The sequence below is a fragment of the Diorhabda carinulata genome, chromosome 11 (assembly GCF_026250575.1).
Source record: "Diorhabda carinulata isolate Delta chromosome 11, icDioCari1.1, whole genome shotgun sequence".
Taxonomy (NCBI): domain Eukaryota; kingdom Metazoa; phylum Arthropoda; class Insecta; order Coleoptera; family Chrysomelidae; genus Diorhabda; species Diorhabda carinulata.
Genome location: NC_079470.1, coordinates 11,428,217 through 11,446,876, shown reverse-complemented (window position 1 = coordinate 11,446,876; position 18,660 = coordinate 11,428,217). Strand labels below are relative to the sequence as shown.

The window sequence follows — 18,660 nt, the reverse complement described above, 5'->3', positions numbered from 1 at the left end:
ACGAGTCCTTGGATCGAACTTGAAGACTCCTTGACTCTCTATACTACAATCATTCATCATCTTCCGTGAATTCCGAGAGGCTGGGTTCCTCACGAGGTGTGGACATGTTTACTTCGATGAGATGTCCATTGAAGCTATACATAAAGATATAACTGGGAGGAAGCTGTATATTGATAATCTTTAATCTATGGTTATATTATGAATAATTTTTCCAAGAGATGTCACTAGCGGTAGTGTGAAATAATGGGTTATTCACACAGAAATTGCTATATTATTGAATATCCAAATTTTACTAGTATTTTTAAACATTTGAAATATATTAGGGATTGATTTTTGAATGGCATTGTATATATAACATTCTATTCAAACATTATTTATTTTGTCTATGAACTTCATGAGAGAAAGCCAATCGAAATATGCTAATGTAAACAATCGATCAATCATTCTGTGATGTTGACGTTTTGTTTGTATTCAAATATCAACGAAAACATTTAAATATACTTAGATTGATCAATTATTAGAAAATAAAATGTTTGGAATAAAACATAACGAATGTGTTGGATTCGAATCGAGATGGAAAGTGAAAAAGTGAGTATGTTTTTTTTCGTTACCATTTGATTTTCAAAGCGTACTTATAGAGTAACAACTGATACCGCTACTCAAACTACTGAATTTTCTCAGGCGGAAAAAGGAACAAATTCGACTGCGGTGGGCAATATTGAGGTAGGAATTTTTTTTATTTCGGTACTAACTGTTTATTAAGGGTTAAACCATTTAATCGCCACAAAAACCAATATTGTTTATACCATTTATAAGAACAATTAACATTTTTTATTAAAATTAATTCATGGGTACAATAGTACGAAAATAATAAATTGTTTATGTATAGATTCAAACAGATTCTTCAGAAGCTCCCGTTTTGTCTGAAGATACTGATATGCAAAAATTAGCAACCTGGTTACGAAATATATATCCCAGAGTGAAAAAAGAAATTGATGATGCTAATAATTCTAATGCTTTTCGAGGATATCGGTTACAGAGAGATACGAGCGAGGTTGAATGTAAATTATTACAAAAAATTAATATTGCTCATAATGCTGGTGGAGATAATGTAAGTAAAAATAAAATTTCACTTAGTTATTGAGAACATGATTTGGCTTGTGAATATTTGACGTTAATTCTGCCATGTAGAAATTGTGATCAAAATGTGAATAAGTATTATATTTTCTACTTTCGCTTATTTTAGACAATTTCTAAAAAGGTTTCATCGATGACATGGAATCAAAGTGGGAAATCATTGGCATTTTCTTGTAATTTTGAACACCAATCATGGTGTCATCATTCAGGATCTGTTTTCATTTATTCACGGTCGAGGTAAAATGAAAACCATCAATTTTATAGTATTTTTAGTTATATTCTTTTAGTAACGGTGTTTTATCAGAACAGCCTAACAAAATTTTAAAAACAGAAAGTTGTGTTGTATGTTTAAAGTTTCATCCAACACAACCTAGTATATTAGCAGGATCTACGTTTTCTGGTAAACAATTCTATCCATATAGTATTCACTTTATAGTTTATCTTGCTTTTTATCTAGGTTCTGTTATTATTTGGAACATTCAAAATGAAGAAGGCGATGAAATTATGACAACAAAAAATGCGCATGGAGAAATAGTTACTCAGTTATCGTGGACTAATGATATAAAGCAAGATAAAGGTTTACTTTTAGTCACTACAAGTACTGATGGGTTGTTGAAAGTGTGGAAATACAATGCCACTGAATGCGATTTAAAGCTTTATACAAGGTACTCTAATAAAAAAAAATTACTAGAATTGTTATTAATACTTATTTTAGATATAAAGTGAAACCTCCATTATTAAATTCTTCACAAAGAATCAATGAATCACCTAATATAATAAACAAATCTTCTAGTAGTATAATATGCTTCGATTTTTCAAAACATGTTCCAGATATGTTTGTTGTTGGCTTAGAAGGAGGACACATAGTTCAATGTTCTTTACTGGGGGCAACCGAATTAAAAGGTCTGTTCTTCACAAGATTTCTGTGAGTCAGCTTTAGTTAGAACATATTTTTAGGTAATACACCGGAAGATCCTTTGAAAGATCCATCTTTCAAATATTACGAGCCCCATGAAGGCGAAGTAGTATCTGTTAGTTTTTCACCAAATCGGAAAGAAATGTTTATGAGTTATGGCACCGATTCGGAAATTAGAATTTATCTCATTGGACAGGTAAATGCTTTCAGGTTAAATTAGTGCAGAAGTTTTGTTAGTTTTAATTTGTGAATTTTACTAAGTTAAGCTCCTTTTCACAAGAAACTACTTAATTTTCATTTAATTGATAGTGTGTTGTTTATATGCATTTTTATCTTATATACGAGGTGTGTACGTTAAGTAATGAGTCACACAGCACTGTAGATGGTCCATAGCAGTAGTTACTAGAATATCTTTCTGTTCTAATAGTTTGAATGTATTCTATTGAGGAGATTGGAAAGAGGAAAAGTCATTAAGTCCTGGGCCCATTAACAATTGACTATTTGCCTTCTGAAAATGTCCTAAACTACCAAATACCTTAGATTCAGATTGTGTAAACTTTTTAAAGTTTTACAGAAGTTTTTTCTCCACCAAGTCCAAGACTGAAATAAAATCTAATATGTAGTTTCAGAAGAAATTAAAGAAATGCTTCAATAAATCACCAAGGGCTAATAAGGTTAAATTTCTACTGAAAGTGTATCACATGTTCATCTACTTCCTTACTGTGTTGTCAAATTGAATGCTATGTTGCCAGTTTTTAATAAATTATCATAATTAAAAGTTGGGAATTTAATAATTTTTTAGGAAGATCCTGCGCAAATGATATTTTTAAAAAGTACATTGTTGGATTTGTCTTTCGTTCCTTATCAGGATAAACTAATCGTAGGATGTGGTTTGAATGGATTTATGGAAATTTTTCATTTACGGAAGGCGCAACGAATTCAAGACGTAACTAAGGAACATTTTAAAAACAAAATTACGTCCACTTGTTTAGCTATCAATTATAATAAGTTAGTATAATTTATTCGATATTTTGAACTTTTTAGGTTATATATAATCATAAATTGTCTCAGTTATCAACATAACCTCAATCAAAACTACATAACATTACTTGTCAAAAACTCTTCCGATGTGGCATCTGTGGGCAAACAGACTTTTATTTTGTATAATAGTGTTAGTAGTCACAATACAAGTAGTTAGTAATAAATATTTAAACATAACGATGAGATGCATATATACAAATGTAGTTGTAAAAGAACTAAACATAAAAACTGTTAAGAAATGGCGAGTTTAAACATTCTTTTCACCTGTTTTTTTACTTATTTACATTTTCACGTACTTTATATTAAAATAAAGTCGAATTACTTGACAATAAATTCAAAATAAATACAAATACAAAGATGACGATAATATTGATGTACACCGAGAATTTGTTTGTCCACAAAGGCCATATTGAATCACAGTGTTGAGAGAGTCCGATAAGACCCTACGAATACACATAATTAAATAATTTTCATATTTTTTTATTGAAAGGTATTTAAAAGTGAAATATACACAAATCTTGGCCCATACAATTACAAGGACAGCTACTTTTTTTGTTTCCAATTCAAAACCTGGCAACGTTGTTTAAAAATGATTTTATTTATAAATACCGTTTCAAGATGTGTTTCTAATGGCTTATGATTTGATAAACCAAATTTTTAATTTGTTCCATTGTTTTTACGTGCTAAAATATATAAAACTGCAATGCTTGTTATAAATATATGTTTTCAGGAATAATCTTGTTGCTCTGGGTACCGCAAATGGAGAATTACAATTATGGAACGTGCCTTGGGATTATTTGGAAAATAAATAACAATTTATGTAAATAAAAGATTGTTTCATTATTATAGACTTTAAATATCATATCGGTTGGGGTTTTAAAGTATAACGTCAGTTCATTTCCTGTGAGGTAGACAACCAAGACAACATATCATTTGTATGCTCGCGACCGATAAAGACGAATCCTTGTCTTTCGAATAAGTAGGATATCATCGGAAATCACTTAGTAGATTTCTTAAACCTATTCAAACGTGCAAATATTAATTTTCGTCGGTTTTTGATCTTTTCGTATTTTAGAATTTAAGAAAGCTATTTTCTTTGTTTATAAGCTTCAATTTTTTCTTACACTTCTGATACAATCAATAATTTGTATGCCAAGGACTGAAAGTGCTACTCTGTTGGACGAGTCTGAAAATTGCGAGACGAGCGAAGCGAGGTGAGCAACAGACGAAGCCAGCAAAGTAGTATTTCAGCCGCGGTGTACACAACATTTTTTAAACGACGCATAAGATCCAAAACTTTTTCAATTACACCGAGGAAAGAAAATGAATTATAGTAAATTATAAACATTTTATTTATTGAACAATATAATGTACTTAATGATATTTGCAATATCAATATTACGTTTTCCATTGGTTTTTTTCGCCTTTTTCTGGTGACACCAGAGCTCGTACTGTTTTTCGTACCTTATAGGTGGCGTGGATTCGAGTAACTTTTCATCGCTGATGTTTTCTTTTTCATTATCATTCATTGTTAGTCATTAATTCAGACAAAACTTATGATAAAACAAATACTTTCAGAAAATTTAAAAATTTAAGGTTATGCAAAATCATCGAAGTGAAACTGTCAACTAGTTACATTTAAGGAAGTTCAAGTTGTCTAATCCAGAGCGTCCCGAAAGTGTTTTGCAGTACGGAACTGTCACTTTCGGAATGCAACTTTCGGTATGTAAATGAATACAGAACGAAACTGTCGACTGTCACATTTAAGGAAGTTAAACTTGTCTAACTGTATGCTTAAAACACCAATAAGAAGTGGGTATAGAGTGTGAGAGAGAGTAGTGAAGTTGATCTTTTTTCTTTTTCCAATAATACAATTCCACTTGAATACCGATCTCTGCATCTTTGATATTAACTCTCTAGATTTCTCATGGAAATGTGTTTGAAGGAATTTCATCAACATGTAGTTGCCTACATAGAACATTTTCAGAGTCGTTTTTTTACCCCCCCTGCCAAAGTTCTATTCCGTTTTTAATTTAATTTAACCCAAGAAGAGATTATGGACCCAGGATGCTTCTCCGAAAACTGATGGTTGCCATCTATGTTGATGATGGGATTCTGATTGGGGATAGACCTGTTTTTGTCAAAATTAAAAAGTGAGTTCAGGATAACAATTCGCACTTTGGATACGTTTTTTGGGATTGAAAAAGAAGTCAAAACTGATGATTCCATATTCTTGCACCAAGAGGCTTCCACCAAACGCATCTTAAGAAGGTTTAACATGATAGATTCAAATCCTGTACAAACACCAATTGAAAAATGGACTCGTGACAAGAATGGACCACCATTGGAGAAGAGTATATACCCTATATACAAGCTGTTGAAAGCCTGCTCTATCTGACTATGACTACTCGTCCAGACTTATCATATGCTGTTGGTATAGTTTCAGAAGTGTTGGATTGTCCAAAGGAATCTGACTGGGAAGCCGTAAAAAGGATCTTTAAATACTTAAAGGGGACTTCACATTATGGTTTGTTGCACTGTTGAGTTATAGCCTTGGAGTTTAAGTGCTTCACTGATTCCGATTATGCCAACGATCGTGAGACACGACGCTCATTACATGGACGAGTCGCAAGCAAACAATCGTGGCATTGAGCACAATTGAAGCTGGATATGTGGCTGCAAGTGAAGGTGCGAAGGAAGTTGTGTGGCTGAGTAGGTTGCTGAACGAAATAACAAGCCTGTCTTCGTTACCAACGTTGCTTGTTGACAATATGAGTATTATAAGACTAATTTGGAACCTAGAGTTTCATCGTCGGACTAAGCGCTTCCACTTCATACGGGAAAAAATCATCAATGAGCAAATCAAGCTGGAACACGTTTCAAGCCATCATCAACTTGCCGATATGTTCACGAAAAGTCTTCCTGCTCCTGCGTTTTTAAATCTATTGTAGTCTTGAGTTTGGGGGAAGGTGTTGGAGCTACTTTCCTCCTACTTATTCAAACACAAGACAACAACAATTGACTTACCGTTTGAATATTGATTTCACGGAAACGTTTCTGTAACTATTTATTTTTTTTTGACATCGACGTTTAATTATATGTATGGGTAGTCGTTTTTAATTACATTGTCAAAAGTTTTAAGTCCCCTTGATAATATTTGCATCTCTAATACATTGTTACTTCATCACTGTCCTGACATGACAGTTTGTTACTTATCTTGTTCGTTACTTCCAAAATGAATTTGTCAAAAACGGCGAAAATATTATCTTTTGGAAAATCTTCAACTACCCACATTTTGATTAGAAATGCTACGAGATGGTATCCTGATGCGGAATATTTAGAAAGTTTTAGAGGTCCAGTTATGTATCCCAACGAGATAACTAAAAATTGGAAGGTCGCTCCTTGGAATGCCAAGAAAAAACCACCGGAAAGAATCATTCAAAATATGGTTCTAAATTTTGGACCCGCTCATCCAGCCGCGCACGGTTGCTTACGTCTAATACTAACTCTAGATGGCGAGGTACAAAGTTTTAAAATTATTCTACATCGAATTACGAAACATTATATAACTTGTTTAATTATTTTATTTTTATACCTGGATGGGTTTGCTAATTATGTACCAAGTTATTGCCAGGACTTCTTTGTTCTCAGATAAATCGATTTAAGCTAAACTAAATTTGAAGTTAATCCGTAAAATTTCTAGTTTAGAAAACAACGGAATTTGAAAATATAAGTAAAGGAGGACACAGGTATCAAAGTGGCGATTTTACATATAGGTCTGAAAGGTACTGAGGTGGTTCATTTCAGGGACGCCCAGTTATACGAAATAACTCAATTAGATCACAAGTAAGACTGTATAACGCCGATTTTAAGTTGTATGATACGTCAAAATTTTCTACCCTATCCATCCCTATCCTTAGATAGCAGCGCCGCGTCATGGCTACTTCAAACGCTTAAATCTCGGACAACATGAGAACCACGACGCTTTGTAGAAATTGGTCTCAATTTTAAGACCTGTATGTAAGATTGTGATCAAAGCTAAATATTTTTTAGCTTGTTTAGCGGGTGTTATTAACGTAAATTGATTTGTTGATATTCTAAAATCATTTACAGATTCCATTGTTTCAACGACATTCATAGAGACATATTTTTAAGTAAGTACCGTTTTGCGATTCCGCCGCCGCAACCCCAAGGTCGATGTTCCGCACATGCGCGCTGGTTACCTACACTCTTGTCTACGTACTGACGCCATTACAGTCTGATTCTTCATTGTGTACGTTGTTTACTGAGTGTTTAAAATGCCTCCGACAATCGTGACTCCCGCCGATTGTGAAGTCCGGGCTGTTATACGATTTCTTAGTACTAAAGGCGTAAAACCGATCTATATTCATCGTGAGATTTGTGAAGTTTACGGACAAAACATTATGAGTGCAGGGTATCATTTTGCTGCATGACAATGCCCGTCGACATGTGGCTAATCGGACCAAAGATCTGAACAAATCTTTTCAACGGGAAACTCTAGATCATCCTCCCTACAGCCCTGATCTGGCGTCCAGCGACTACCATTTGTTCCTGCACTTGAAGAAACACCCGGGCGGTCAGCGTCTTCAAGACGATAACGAAGTCAAAACAGTTGTGATACATTGGTTCAGTTCAAAAACTGGTGCCACATTATGACAAGAGCCTCAATATTAAAGGAAATTATGTAAAAAAGTAGATTAAGGTTACGTTTTGTCGTACCACGTGACCGCGTTTGAATTAAAAATATGTATTGTTTAATACCGGTTTCTTTTTGATTGCTTTAGTTGTAAAAAAATTATTTCAGCTTGTAAAACGCCTCGATCCCCACGTAGGACTACTTCACAGAGGAACCGAGAAGCTGATCGAATACAAAACTTATACGCAAGCCTTACCATACTTTGATAGGTTGGATTACCTTTCGCCTTTGGTGAACGAACTAGCTTTTTGTTTAGGTGTCGAAAAACTGCTTGGTATAAAAGTTCCCAAACGAGGTAAGTAAATTCCAACGACAAAAATGGGAAGTCGATTCAACAGGATAATATTGTAGCTCAATATATTCGAACAATGCTCGCCGAATTAACAAGATTGAATAATCATTTAGCTGCTACTTCGTTTTTAACATTGGACGTTGGCAGTATCACGCCTTTATTTTGGTATTTCGAAGAAAGGGAAAAATTGTATGAAATTTTCGAAAGGGCATGCGGGTCGAGGATGCACGCTTGTTATTACAGAATTGGAGGAGTGAGTCAGGTAAAAATTACAGCATTGAAATTGAACATACTTGAAAAAACGAATTTTTCATGTAAAATGTGCTTGAATATTTTGTAGGATTTACCACTTGGTTTGTGTGATGACATTTACGAGATAGTAAAGAAAATTCCCGAAAGAATCGATGAAGTAGAAGACGTTGTAACAAAAAATCGATTATTCATTGAAAGAACTAAAAATATCGGAACTGTCAAAGCACACGAAGCGATGAATAGAGGATTCTCAGGTCCCATGTTGAGAGCTTCGGGTATCAAATGGGATGTGCGCAAAATGCAACCGTACGAAGTATACGATGAATTAGATTTCGAAGTTCCCATCGGCTTAAATGGCGACGTTTACGATAGATATTTGCTCAGAAATAACGAGATGAGACAATCTTGTAGAATGATTGTGCAATGTTTGAATCAAATGCCAACGGGAGAAATCAAATGCGATGACCATAAAATTTCGCCTCCGAATAGAAAAGAAATGAAAACTTCGATGGAAGCCTTGATACACCATTTCAAATTGTTTTCCCAAGGGTTCCAAGTACCGCCGGGCGCCACTTATACTAGTATCGAACATCCAAAAGGTTTGTATCGACAAGTACACAACTATTTAATTTTCATTCAATTTATGCGTGAAATAGAAGCAACGGCTAAAAATAAAGAATAAAATCAACGAAAGAAAAAAAAATAATTGATGTAAAAATTGTTTTTTTTTAAGCTAGTTTTAAAGTTTAAAAAATTTGAATTATTTTTTGGTTACGTTAGATTAGGTAATTAGCACTTAGTGATAATGGTTCATTCTACTGATCAATTGTGCTTAGATATGGATGTACATTGGTGGTTCATTGTCTGAGTTTGTGATGTATGCTCTGCATCAAAACGGTCTTCAACTAAAGAATTGGTCACCGTTTGAAGTAATATATCTTCGGTTCTTCGAGAACCGGGGTCTTCTTAACAATCGATTGCCAATTCTTTCTATTCTGAGCATGGTGCCTCCAACGTCGAACCCCTAGCTGGATCAGATCCGCCTCAACGTCCTCCAACCAGCGAAGGCATGGTCTTCCTCTTAGTCACCGTTCTCCAGGAACTTCATACATGGCACTGCGCGTGTATCAATCAAACGTGCCCCTCCGGATGAACGCTCAGCATTCCTCCGGATCTTCCGCGACTAGTGGACGGATTATTGTCTTGTAAATTCTGAGCTTTGACCTTCGTAAGAGCCCTCTAAACTTGAGCGTTCTCTGGACTGCTCAAATGGAATATCTGATTCGCTATCTGAAGACATTTCTAGTAATTACTTCTGACATATTTTGAAAAATCTTTGCATGCTTTCATAGTAACAGTACAACTATTTTTTCAGGCGAATTTGGTGTATATTTAGTGTCTGATGGTTCATCTGTCGTATATAGATGCAAAATAAGAAGTCCTAGTTTTATACATTTATCTGCAATGGATTATATGGGTAGAAATCATTACATAGCAGATGTTGTAGCTATGTTATGTAAGCGATATGTCAGAGTGTACATAAATAGTTTGATTAATTTTATTTCTGTTTTAGCTACCTTAGATATAGTGTTTGGTGACGTTGATAGATGAGATTCACGTTTATAAATCTCAAGAAAACACGTTACGAAACAAGCATTAACATTTATTCTATTTTTAAAAAAAATATATCAGTTGCTTAACAGCTTTGGTGCCGTTCGTCATTTCAGAAGTAATCGAGTATCTAATAAATTGAAATAAAATGAATTTACAATTTTGAAAAAGGTTCTTTATCTATACTATCCCCTTACTATTTTCCAAATTTGACTTGATTTAATGAATAGATTTCCAAGATTAGTCTGGGTGGTCCTTTTTGAGGTCATTCCCAGATTAGTTCAAATGCTTCTGTATATCTTTAAATCATCTGTATGTCCGAATTAAACCCCAAAACTACTGAACGAATTTTCACCAATAAAAATAGAGTGTTTTATGAGGAAAGTTTACGTTTGGCTTAAATATGACACTAATTGTTAGCAGTACACACACTTGGTGGATTTAAGGTTAATAAAACTACAATTTTAAGTTTTATAATATATAACGCTTTATTTAAGGACTATAATAATAATTGAACTAAGTTGAACTAAATCAGTACAATCTTAAATGACTAGAAATTCTAATATACAATAGATTTTAACCCCAAATATTTTTGACAAAGGGCCAACTTTCATTTTAACAACTGGCCATTTAAGTTTAAAAGGAATGTAGTCAATTTTTTTTTCATAAACATTAGGATGTACACGAACAGTAACAACTTTTTTTTCAATTTTAATATAACATCCTTTTTTCTTTATCACAGAGAATATACACACGAGTGAAATAAAGAATAAAGGAGGTTTTTTTGGTAAATAATATACTTTTTTCAAACTAAAAGATAAAACATAATAAATAAATAAGTTTAAACTGTGTGGTCACAGATTGACTATCCACTGATTTTTGTGGAGCACGATAGAATGACTAATTTTTCCATCGCAAACGCAGACAATCTCATAAACTCGAGATTAGTCCATCTTTGGTTATATTTGACAGAAAAACGAAGTAACTTTCACAATATTGACAACGTTGCTTGAACATTATTTATAAAACCCAAATTTCGACAAATAATTTTACCAAAAATTAGATAATTTGAACTAGGCGATATCTTTAGGAACTTGTTAATATGGATGGATTGAAGAAAATTTTTTCATATAAATAACAAAATAAATTATTCATGCTACATATATCGGATTGAACTTTACTACATTTCATTTTAACATATGTCGCCACCATTCCACTACAATGCAACCTATTTAATAATAATGCAGCTTACCACTAGATGCCATAAGCTCAAACTCTGCGTTAGTTACAAGTTTGTAGCCATAAACTTTGAATAATCCAATATTCCAGTTTTTTATAAAGGATAGAAGCTACTATGAATCACAAAAGGAATATTTACTGAATGGTTTCAAAGATAGATTGTGCCATTTGTAATATGGAAAATAAAAGGAGTTGATATGAGCAATTATACTTTGTCTTGCTATACATTTCTTCACACTTTTTAGAAGAATAATGGAATTTATATACCAATTTTTGATTAGCTACCAAAGATAATTACATGCCAAAATAATAGAAGCATTGAGCTGAAATTCTAGAGAGGTGTTTATGAAGGTTAGATCTAAGTAGAAAAAAATCAGAACGTTGATGGGTCCCATAGTATGAGAAAAACGTGGCACCAAACTTGTTCGAATATTGATGAAAAATCATCCACGCCAAAATAAAGATTATTTGTAATATGAGTAATAATATTACAACTACTTTCCAAAATACTCAGTAAATTTATCCAGTGATATTGACAACATTTACATATTGTTTTGATGTCCAAATTGGACATTACTACAGTCGATATACCAATATGTAATACAGATAAAAATATGATCAAAAAAATGTTGTTTTACTTGATTCTGACCATATGTTGGACTTTCTTTAGATAATACTCAGAAAAATGTGAGTATCCACATTATAAAAAAATTCTGGAATAAAATTTGGCATTCAGAAACTATCTAAAGAATTATCCAACAGTAATAGAAACAATCAGATTAGACAAAACAATGTGTAAGGAAACATCTGATATGATTTTAACCGGCATAATAAGAGAAACTTGATGACTATGGTAGTCAAATTGGTATCAGGATAGAACAAAGAAGTTATGTTAGCATTTGGCAAATATATACAATGGGTGGCCCAAAATAATATAACTGTTAACCAAATTAAGGAACTTTGATTTCACTTGTGGGGATAATTTGAATAAATAGTTACAGTAGAATCGATCATTGTGGTGAATGGTAACAATTTGATCTGACAATTTTCTATGAATAAGAATTTTTTAAAAAATATATGAATTTCATTATTTACATGTTCTATCCGCTTTCAGCAGACTTATCAGGTACGATATATATTTAAATTTGTATGTTTAGTAAACTCACTGTATATTATTCAAATAAATATATGTTTTTATCCGATGGAATTTGAAGTTTTCTAATATCCAAGCAACTTTGTAGTAGTACAGATAAAAAATATAGTTTGGGACACAAAAATATTTTTCAACAAATTCAGTCTTTTTTACAACACGAGCTTTAGGCAGTAAAGTTCTCTAATATGTTTTTTTTGGAAGCACTAGTCACTTCAGACACATAGTCGTCTAAAAAAATTGTTCAACAATGTCCAAACTACAGGTAACAATTTAACCCTTGGTCAACTGATCAGATTTCACTAAATTAATAAGAAATAAATCAACTCTGATGAAGAAGATCAAAGGAATTTGAAATCAAACATAAAAATTGATACTAAAAAACAAACAGAACATTCAACCGATCATTTTTGTTTAGTAAAATCTGATCTTATAAAAATATGTCCTACGATTTATATGTTCGAATCACATCTCTAATAACCGCCCTACAAAGGGGGCAATGCCCACCTCCTTTTCCACGCCACTGTTGCAGAGCGCATTCATAACACATGCACATGTGCCCGCACATGTAAAGCACTGCGTCTATAGGGTGTTCATAACAAATTGTACATTCTACTCCTGCACCAATCGTGGTACCATTTTGTTCAACCCAAGACAACGGAGTCGAATATGTACTAGAATCCGAGATGGGCTGGAAAAGAAGAAAACAATAATTTAATATATTATGTCTAATAGGGTATTTTTTCTAATTAGATGGAATTGAGGAAATAAGAAATAAATATTTGTTTAAAAAAAATTAGCAACGTTACTATATTTAAAATTTAATATAGATATACATAAAGTTCTATACATTTAAAGGTTATGTTTTGTAACTATTAATTTTTATGATAAGAAAAAATACAGTAAATTGACTGAAATAAAAATTTACAAGATTTGTTAAGATCAAAGATCACTTATTTGCAAAAGAAACTTCAAAAATAATCAAAGAAGAGAAGGAAGAACAGAAAATAGTTTAGAAAATGATATCGAAACTAAACAAGACATTAAAAAATGAAAGTAGACCAAAGAAATTGAACAAGACATCATTAAAAATGTTACAAGATGGATGCTTGAGTGGAATCCCATGAAATAGAAAATTATCTGGGAATAAATTAACAAAATAACAATTTACAAGATTTGTTAAGACCAATGATTACTTATTCGTAATAGAAACTTCAGTAATAAACAAAGAAGAGAAAAAAGAACTAATAGAAACTTCACTAATAAAGAAAAGGAATTAAAGAATAAGAGAACCACTAAAGGACAAACTATAAAAAAACCCAGCAGGATTCAGAAGTTGCATCGACTGTAATGCATCAGAAAATCAAATGGTATCTCAAGAACAACAAAACTAAGATTGTTTTAGACCAATCTAAAATCTATTCTGTTATATGGGGCCGAAACTTGGCTTTATAAAAGGAAGATACCATTTAATTGTAATAAAACAGGCAATAGCAAAAGAGGTAGACCTGTACGAACATGGAGAAGAACTGCAACAGATATACATGGAATGGAGAGTTCCCGTCAACAAAATTGAAAGAAACCCATAAAACCACGCATAAGGGTAGCGATCTCATCGTTTTAACAAAGCTGTGAAGCAACGACCTTTGTTTCACTGGGAGCTATATGACGATGATTATGTGAATTAGTTTTAATTGCAGATACTCACTTCTACGTAATTACTGCTACATGTGGACATCATAGTTCCAGTAGGTAAATTGGATGAAGTAGGAATAGGTGCCATTACCGTACTTGGAGACACTGCAGATTGAGTCGAATGCCCAGGATATGAATTATGTTGACTAGGATGATTATTGACTGAATTTTGAGAAGAATGGTGTTGGTGATGAGTCGTTGGAATCGGAGCAGCCGTACTGATGATACTCGCATGCGCGGGAGGTAGAATAACCGACAAAACAGTACCGCCATTAGCGCTAGGTTGAACTTGGATATCGGCGGGTGCTACACAACATAATCTCGAATTTGAATTTTGCATAGCGGTGTTTCTACGAATTTCCGATTGACTATTAATACTGTTCATGGATTCGCTGGTGGGTGTTATGATTCTTCTTTCTGGATTTCTGGTCGGCGAAATCGGAGTGGTGCTACTTAAAACTCTGATCCGTTGGGTGGATCCGTATATGTCGAAGAACGCCCATAATCTCAGAGATTGATCAACGTGCATTATAACTAGAGGAGCTCCGTGGTTTTTACAAATTTGTACTTCTCCGTTAAGTGATACGGAAAAGCTAATTTCGTCTCCTTTGTTTAAATTTCTGGCGAAATCTCTACTCAATACCCAATATTCTGGTCTATCCAATAAAAAATTGGAATCGTCGGGAAGGTCTGTTTGGGTAAGTAGAGCTGGATCACAGGAAGTCAATCCTATACTCAAACAACCTTGGAACATCGGTTCGGTTCCTAAAATTTGTACTACTATTCTTTCTCCAATCTGTAAAGGTCTGTAAGTGAATACATAACCTTGGCAGAATTCCGTGTCCGATCTGAAAGCAACGCTTCGGTTATTTGTCATGAATTTAACGTTTCTACCTCTAGTTCTATGTAACGGCATCGCTTGGTAGTTGAAATGCGCGGGTTGGTATCGGAGTAATGGTAAAGTCATTTCTTCGTTAGATTGAATTGACATCTGCTGCATTGGATACGTTATTCTATCGGCGACGTCTTGTCTATTATCGCAGTTCGGTGTTGCATTATATCTGGATGAGTTGTTCAATTGATGTCTAACATCAACAAATTCTATTGCCGTAGAATTTCCGTATACGTCGATTAAACACCATAAGGGACCTCTGGTTTCGACACTACTGAAGAAAATCCCCTTTTCTTCCCCGTTTATACCAAAATGGACGTCACCAGTGGAAGTTACGTAGTAAAAAAGTATGGTGCCTTGGCTACAGAAACGTTCGGGAAGAGCTTTAGCCCAATATCCTGGTTTATTGGTAAGATCCGGGCAGGCATATTTCGGCAGACCATATCGAAGGCTAGTTGGATCGTTGTAAGTGAAACCAAATCTTATCACCCCCGACCAATTATTGGAAATCTCCAAGAACTTGATACAAACCTACAACGATAGAAGAAAATGAATGTGACTGTTGAAAAATAAAAAGTAGAAAAGAAATACCTTCTCATTAACTTTAACTGGTCTCGAACTGAAAGCTATCCCTTTGCAAAAGCTTTCGACGCGCCTTGCAATAGTACCATCCCTTGAAATTCTAATATTTTCACCGTGGACGTTGTGGAATAATAAAGGGGGTAGATTGTTTGTACCACCGTTTGATGATGAACGGGAGGCTGTAACAAAAAAAATATACTATAAAAAATATACCATCTTCGATCGACTCATATTCACCAACATCAACATTGTAAGTTCAATCGATCTACAGGAAAAAACAGAGCTGTATCTGCTGTAACAGCCGACAAATTTTTGAGTCAATCATAGCTATGTAGTATCACCTCTAGGCTAGTACAAAACTATATTGAGCGGCTTTTAGAAGCTGTCGACTATAATTATATTAAACTTGTGTGGGTTCCTGAGGATTTTGGTGTTCAGGGAAATGACAGGATAGACGAGTACGATACGGTCTCTCCAATTCCCATACTATGTGGTTTCATCAAAAGTCTAATGGTTGGGAGGGCTCGAGACAGTTTACTAAAAATATGACTGAAAACCTCCGGTATGCGATACACTAAAATCCTAGAATCTTCTTTAAAGTACTCAATGTCCAAGATGTAAAGGTAAGAAGTAAACTTCAACCCACATATTGTTTATATTTCGTTATTCGACGTAATAATATCGGGAGAAAACACCAAAATCCAAGATATCTTATCGGCAACATTCGCTACGCGCAACCGCTTGTATATGTCGATTCAAAGAGCGTCACCTAGCAGGAAACCTCTTCGTATAGTCAAACGTAGTCAATGTGAAATTGTAATCGGGATCCATCCTTCACGTGGTATGAGACTTGGTGATACAAGTTCGACTCGACTTCCAAACGGTAATCGATGAAATGACATTCACCCCGTGACCTGGAAAGTCAAGACATTTCTGTGGAGCAACTAGTGAAATGATTCTACAAAGCATCCGACCATAATTGAGCGGTACTAGGTAGTGGAACCTAATGCACGAATATTTTACAATCAGCATGGGCCAATAATGACTCAGCGTGTCGTAACTAGTCTTGGTCCACCGTACTCCTATGACTTTTGCGGACATGTCGACAATCCAAGAACGTGGAACTTCTGATATCCCATTGACTCTGGTTCTAACAGTTATTAGACGCTTTATGAATGTTATTAGAAATGTGATGTATTCAAGAACAATTACTTTGAAGGTGAATTAAGGTAATTTATTTGTATATTCTGTTTTTTTTTTCGTTTGTAATGCCGTTCACTGACGTATGTATATTTTTCTCAATCAGAATCTGATTATATATAGTAAAGTATTCGTAGAAGGGCTTATAAACTACATTTGGGTATTAAAAGTTGTTGAAAATGAAAAAGTTTTAAAATTAAAAACCAGAGAAAATAATCTACAAATTCATTATATCTGTAATGTTAATTATAATCATTTGTATTGTTTAATTTATGTCAGATTTAATATAATAGTCCAAATTACGTTTATTGTAGACATATTTATGAGCCAGAAGTGATTCACAGTAGAATTTAGATGTTCATGTGAAAGTTTATATATTCGTTATACTCAACTAAAAATATTACATCAACTTGTAGGAAATATAAATTATGTAATTGAAATTCTTAGTGGGTTGTTATAATTTCCAGGTGAAAATAAAAAAAAAAGTTTCTTAATACTACCTTAATCATAGTAGATACTAAACTGTGCGTCAGCGAAAACAGGTCACTCCAAATATTTGCTAAATCATCAATTGTTACTAATTACTTATTTATTAATTCAGTGAAATGGTTTGGTATGTATACCGAGCAGGCAGATCGACCCTGTACAGATTAGAAACAACTTCTCGGAACCAAGGAAACGATTCAATTGTCAGTTACTAAAATTTCGACTACTTCATGTACGTTCATTGTGAGTTAAAACGTTTACGTTGTACATTTCTAGTGATTTTAAGGTTTAGACGTATCGCTGTACTAAAGTAGCCTCCATTGAGTTAAGTTTTTAATAATGGATGAAAAATATCGGAGAACTGTTGAGATTGAAATATTGCTGGATATTGGAACGAGTCAACGAGAGATTGCGAGACGTTTGATTTCTGTTAATGCTCGACCGCACACGGATAGAATAGTAACGGAGTACCTTGAAAAGGTTGGTATTGCGAAAATGGACTGGCCCGCTCAGAGCCCCGATCTAAATCCTATTGAGCATATTTGGAACCAGCTCAAAAGACGTGTAAGACGTCGCATACCTGCTCTATCAACACGAAGAGAGCTCCGATTGGATCTGATTGAGGAATGGATAAACTTTCCTTAAGCAAACATCCAGAATGTCTTGCGTTTTATGCCCGCTCGCTTGAGGTCACTTTTTGTGTGTGCTTTGTTCAACTATTGTAGTGTTAATTGAAAGTGTTGTTTCTAATTGTAACCGGTATAAATATTTATTACAACAAAAATAAACTACATGTAAAAATTTGGATAATTTTGCAGATTTTTGGGGAGGTTGGTTTTCGCTGACGCGCAGTGTATTTGCATTAGACATGATTTTAATCACAACAAACTGATTTTTTTTATCTGTAACCTTGGAGAACTTCTAGGAAACCATTCTAATTTTAATAACGATAACTAAACCGTTTTTATTTGTCTGGTAGATATAAAAAGTGTAGGTATAGGATTCGAAATAATGATAGGGCGGTAGTCAGCGCTCCTTATATCCGGTATAAAAACGGAAACTGTACCACGTGCATAAGTGCATATAGCTTATATCCTCAGGTTTATTCTAACTACCAGAGTTGGTTTCAAATTACTGAAATTTCAGGTAGTTCAATTGTATTTCAATGAAAAAATGTGGGAATACAACAATTAGAAACGATCTACGACAGGGAAACATTAGGATATCTGAGAAAGGCAGATAAACATTTGTATAATTCCAAATGCATATCTTTAGAAGACTGATTGAAGACTTCTTCTTCAATATTGGTTTCAAGACAATTTACACAGCTACACAAAACTGGCGGTGCAAAATGGACTGAATTTTAAAAAAATAGTCAAAATTTGTTACTAATTAGTTGTCTCAAAGAGATTTTATTGCTCAGTCTGGTACCAAAAAACAATAACAGTAC

At 33.8% G+C, this 18,660-nt stretch overlaps 3 protein-coding genes across 5 annotated transcripts in view; 2 read left to right on the top strand and 1 right to left on the bottom strand.

Annotated features, from left to right (window-relative positions):
* The first annotated feature begins 438 nt into the window (after nucleotides 1-438).
* Nucleotides 439-3,937, top strand: LOC130899366 (cytoplasmic dynein 2 intermediate chain 2-like). Its single transcript, XM_057809273.1, has 10 exons — nucleotides 439-588; nucleotides 639-723; nucleotides 890-1,111; nucleotides 1,247-1,374; nucleotides 1,425-1,537; nucleotides 1,595-1,802; nucleotides 1,853-2,040; nucleotides 2,095-2,249; nucleotides 2,856-3,061; nucleotides 3,825-3,937. The coding sequence occupies exons 1-10, from the start codon at nucleotides 530-532 to the stop codon at nucleotides 3,904-3,906; spliced, it is 1,446 nt and encodes a 481-aa protein (XP_057665256.1). The 5' UTR covers nucleotides 439-529; the 3' UTR covers nucleotides 3,907-3,937.
* A 2,241-nt stretch (nucleotides 3,938-6,178) lies between these two features.
* On the top strand, nucleotides 6,179-10,136 carry LOC130899669 (NADH-ubiquinone oxidoreductase 49 kDa subunit-like). The gene is made up of 7 exons (XM_057809786.1): nucleotides 6,179-6,254; nucleotides 6,303-6,614; nucleotides 7,920-8,106; nucleotides 8,163-8,365; nucleotides 8,444-8,954; nucleotides 9,731-9,871; nucleotides 9,929-10,136. Exons 2-7 carry the CDS (start codon nucleotides 6,330-6,332, stop codon nucleotides 9,964-9,966), a joined length of 1,365 nt encoding a protein of 454 aa, XP_057665769.1. The 5' UTR covers nucleotides 6,179-6,254; nucleotides 6,303-6,329; the 3' UTR covers nucleotides 9,967-10,136.
* Nucleotides 10,137-10,428: 292 nt separating this feature from the next.
* Nucleotides 10,429-18,660, bottom strand: part of LOC130899668 (protein neuralized) — an 80,264-nt gene continuing 72,032 nt past the window's right edge. For all 3 annotated transcript variants that reach the window (XM_057809785.1, XM_057809784.1, XM_057809783.1), the window contains exons 2-4: nucleotides 15,534-15,703; nucleotides 14,064-15,473; nucleotides 10,429-13,046 (exon numbers count right to left, since the gene is read on the bottom strand). In XM_057809785.1, coding sequence (XP_057665768.1) covers nucleotides 12,801-13,046; nucleotides 14,064-15,473; nucleotides 15,534-15,703 — 1,826 coding nt within the window. In that variant the 3' untranslated portion in view covers nucleotides 10,429-12,800. The remainder of the gene's footprint in view (nucleotides 13,047-14,063; nucleotides 15,474-15,533; nucleotides 15,704-18,660) is intronic.

Bases quoted from the DNA above. Each gene is read 5' to 3' on its own strand.
- LOC130899669 (XM_057809786.1), top strand. From the start codon at position 6,330: ATGAATTTGTCAAAAACGGCGAAAATATTATCTTTTGGAAAATCTTCA. The intron at 8,107-8,162 runs GTAAGTAAATTC...ATAATATTGTAG, and splicing joins TATAAAAGTTCCCAAACGAG to CTCAATATATTCGAACAATG. The intron at 9,872-9,928 runs GTAAGCGATATG...TTTCTGTTTTAG, and splicing joins AGATGTTGTAGCTATGTTAT to CTACCTTAGATATAGTGTTT.
- LOC130899366 (XM_057809273.1), top strand. From the start codon at position 530: ATGTTTGGAATAAAACATAACGAATGTGTTGGATTCGAATCGAGATGG. The intron at 724-889 runs GTAGGAATTTTT...GTTTATGTATAG, and splicing joins CTGCGGTGGGCAATATTGAG to ATTCAAACAGATTCTTCAGA. The intron at 2,250-2,855 runs GTAAATGCTTTC...ATAATTTTTTAG, and splicing joins GAATTTATCTCATTGGACAG to GAAGATCCTGCGCAAATGAT.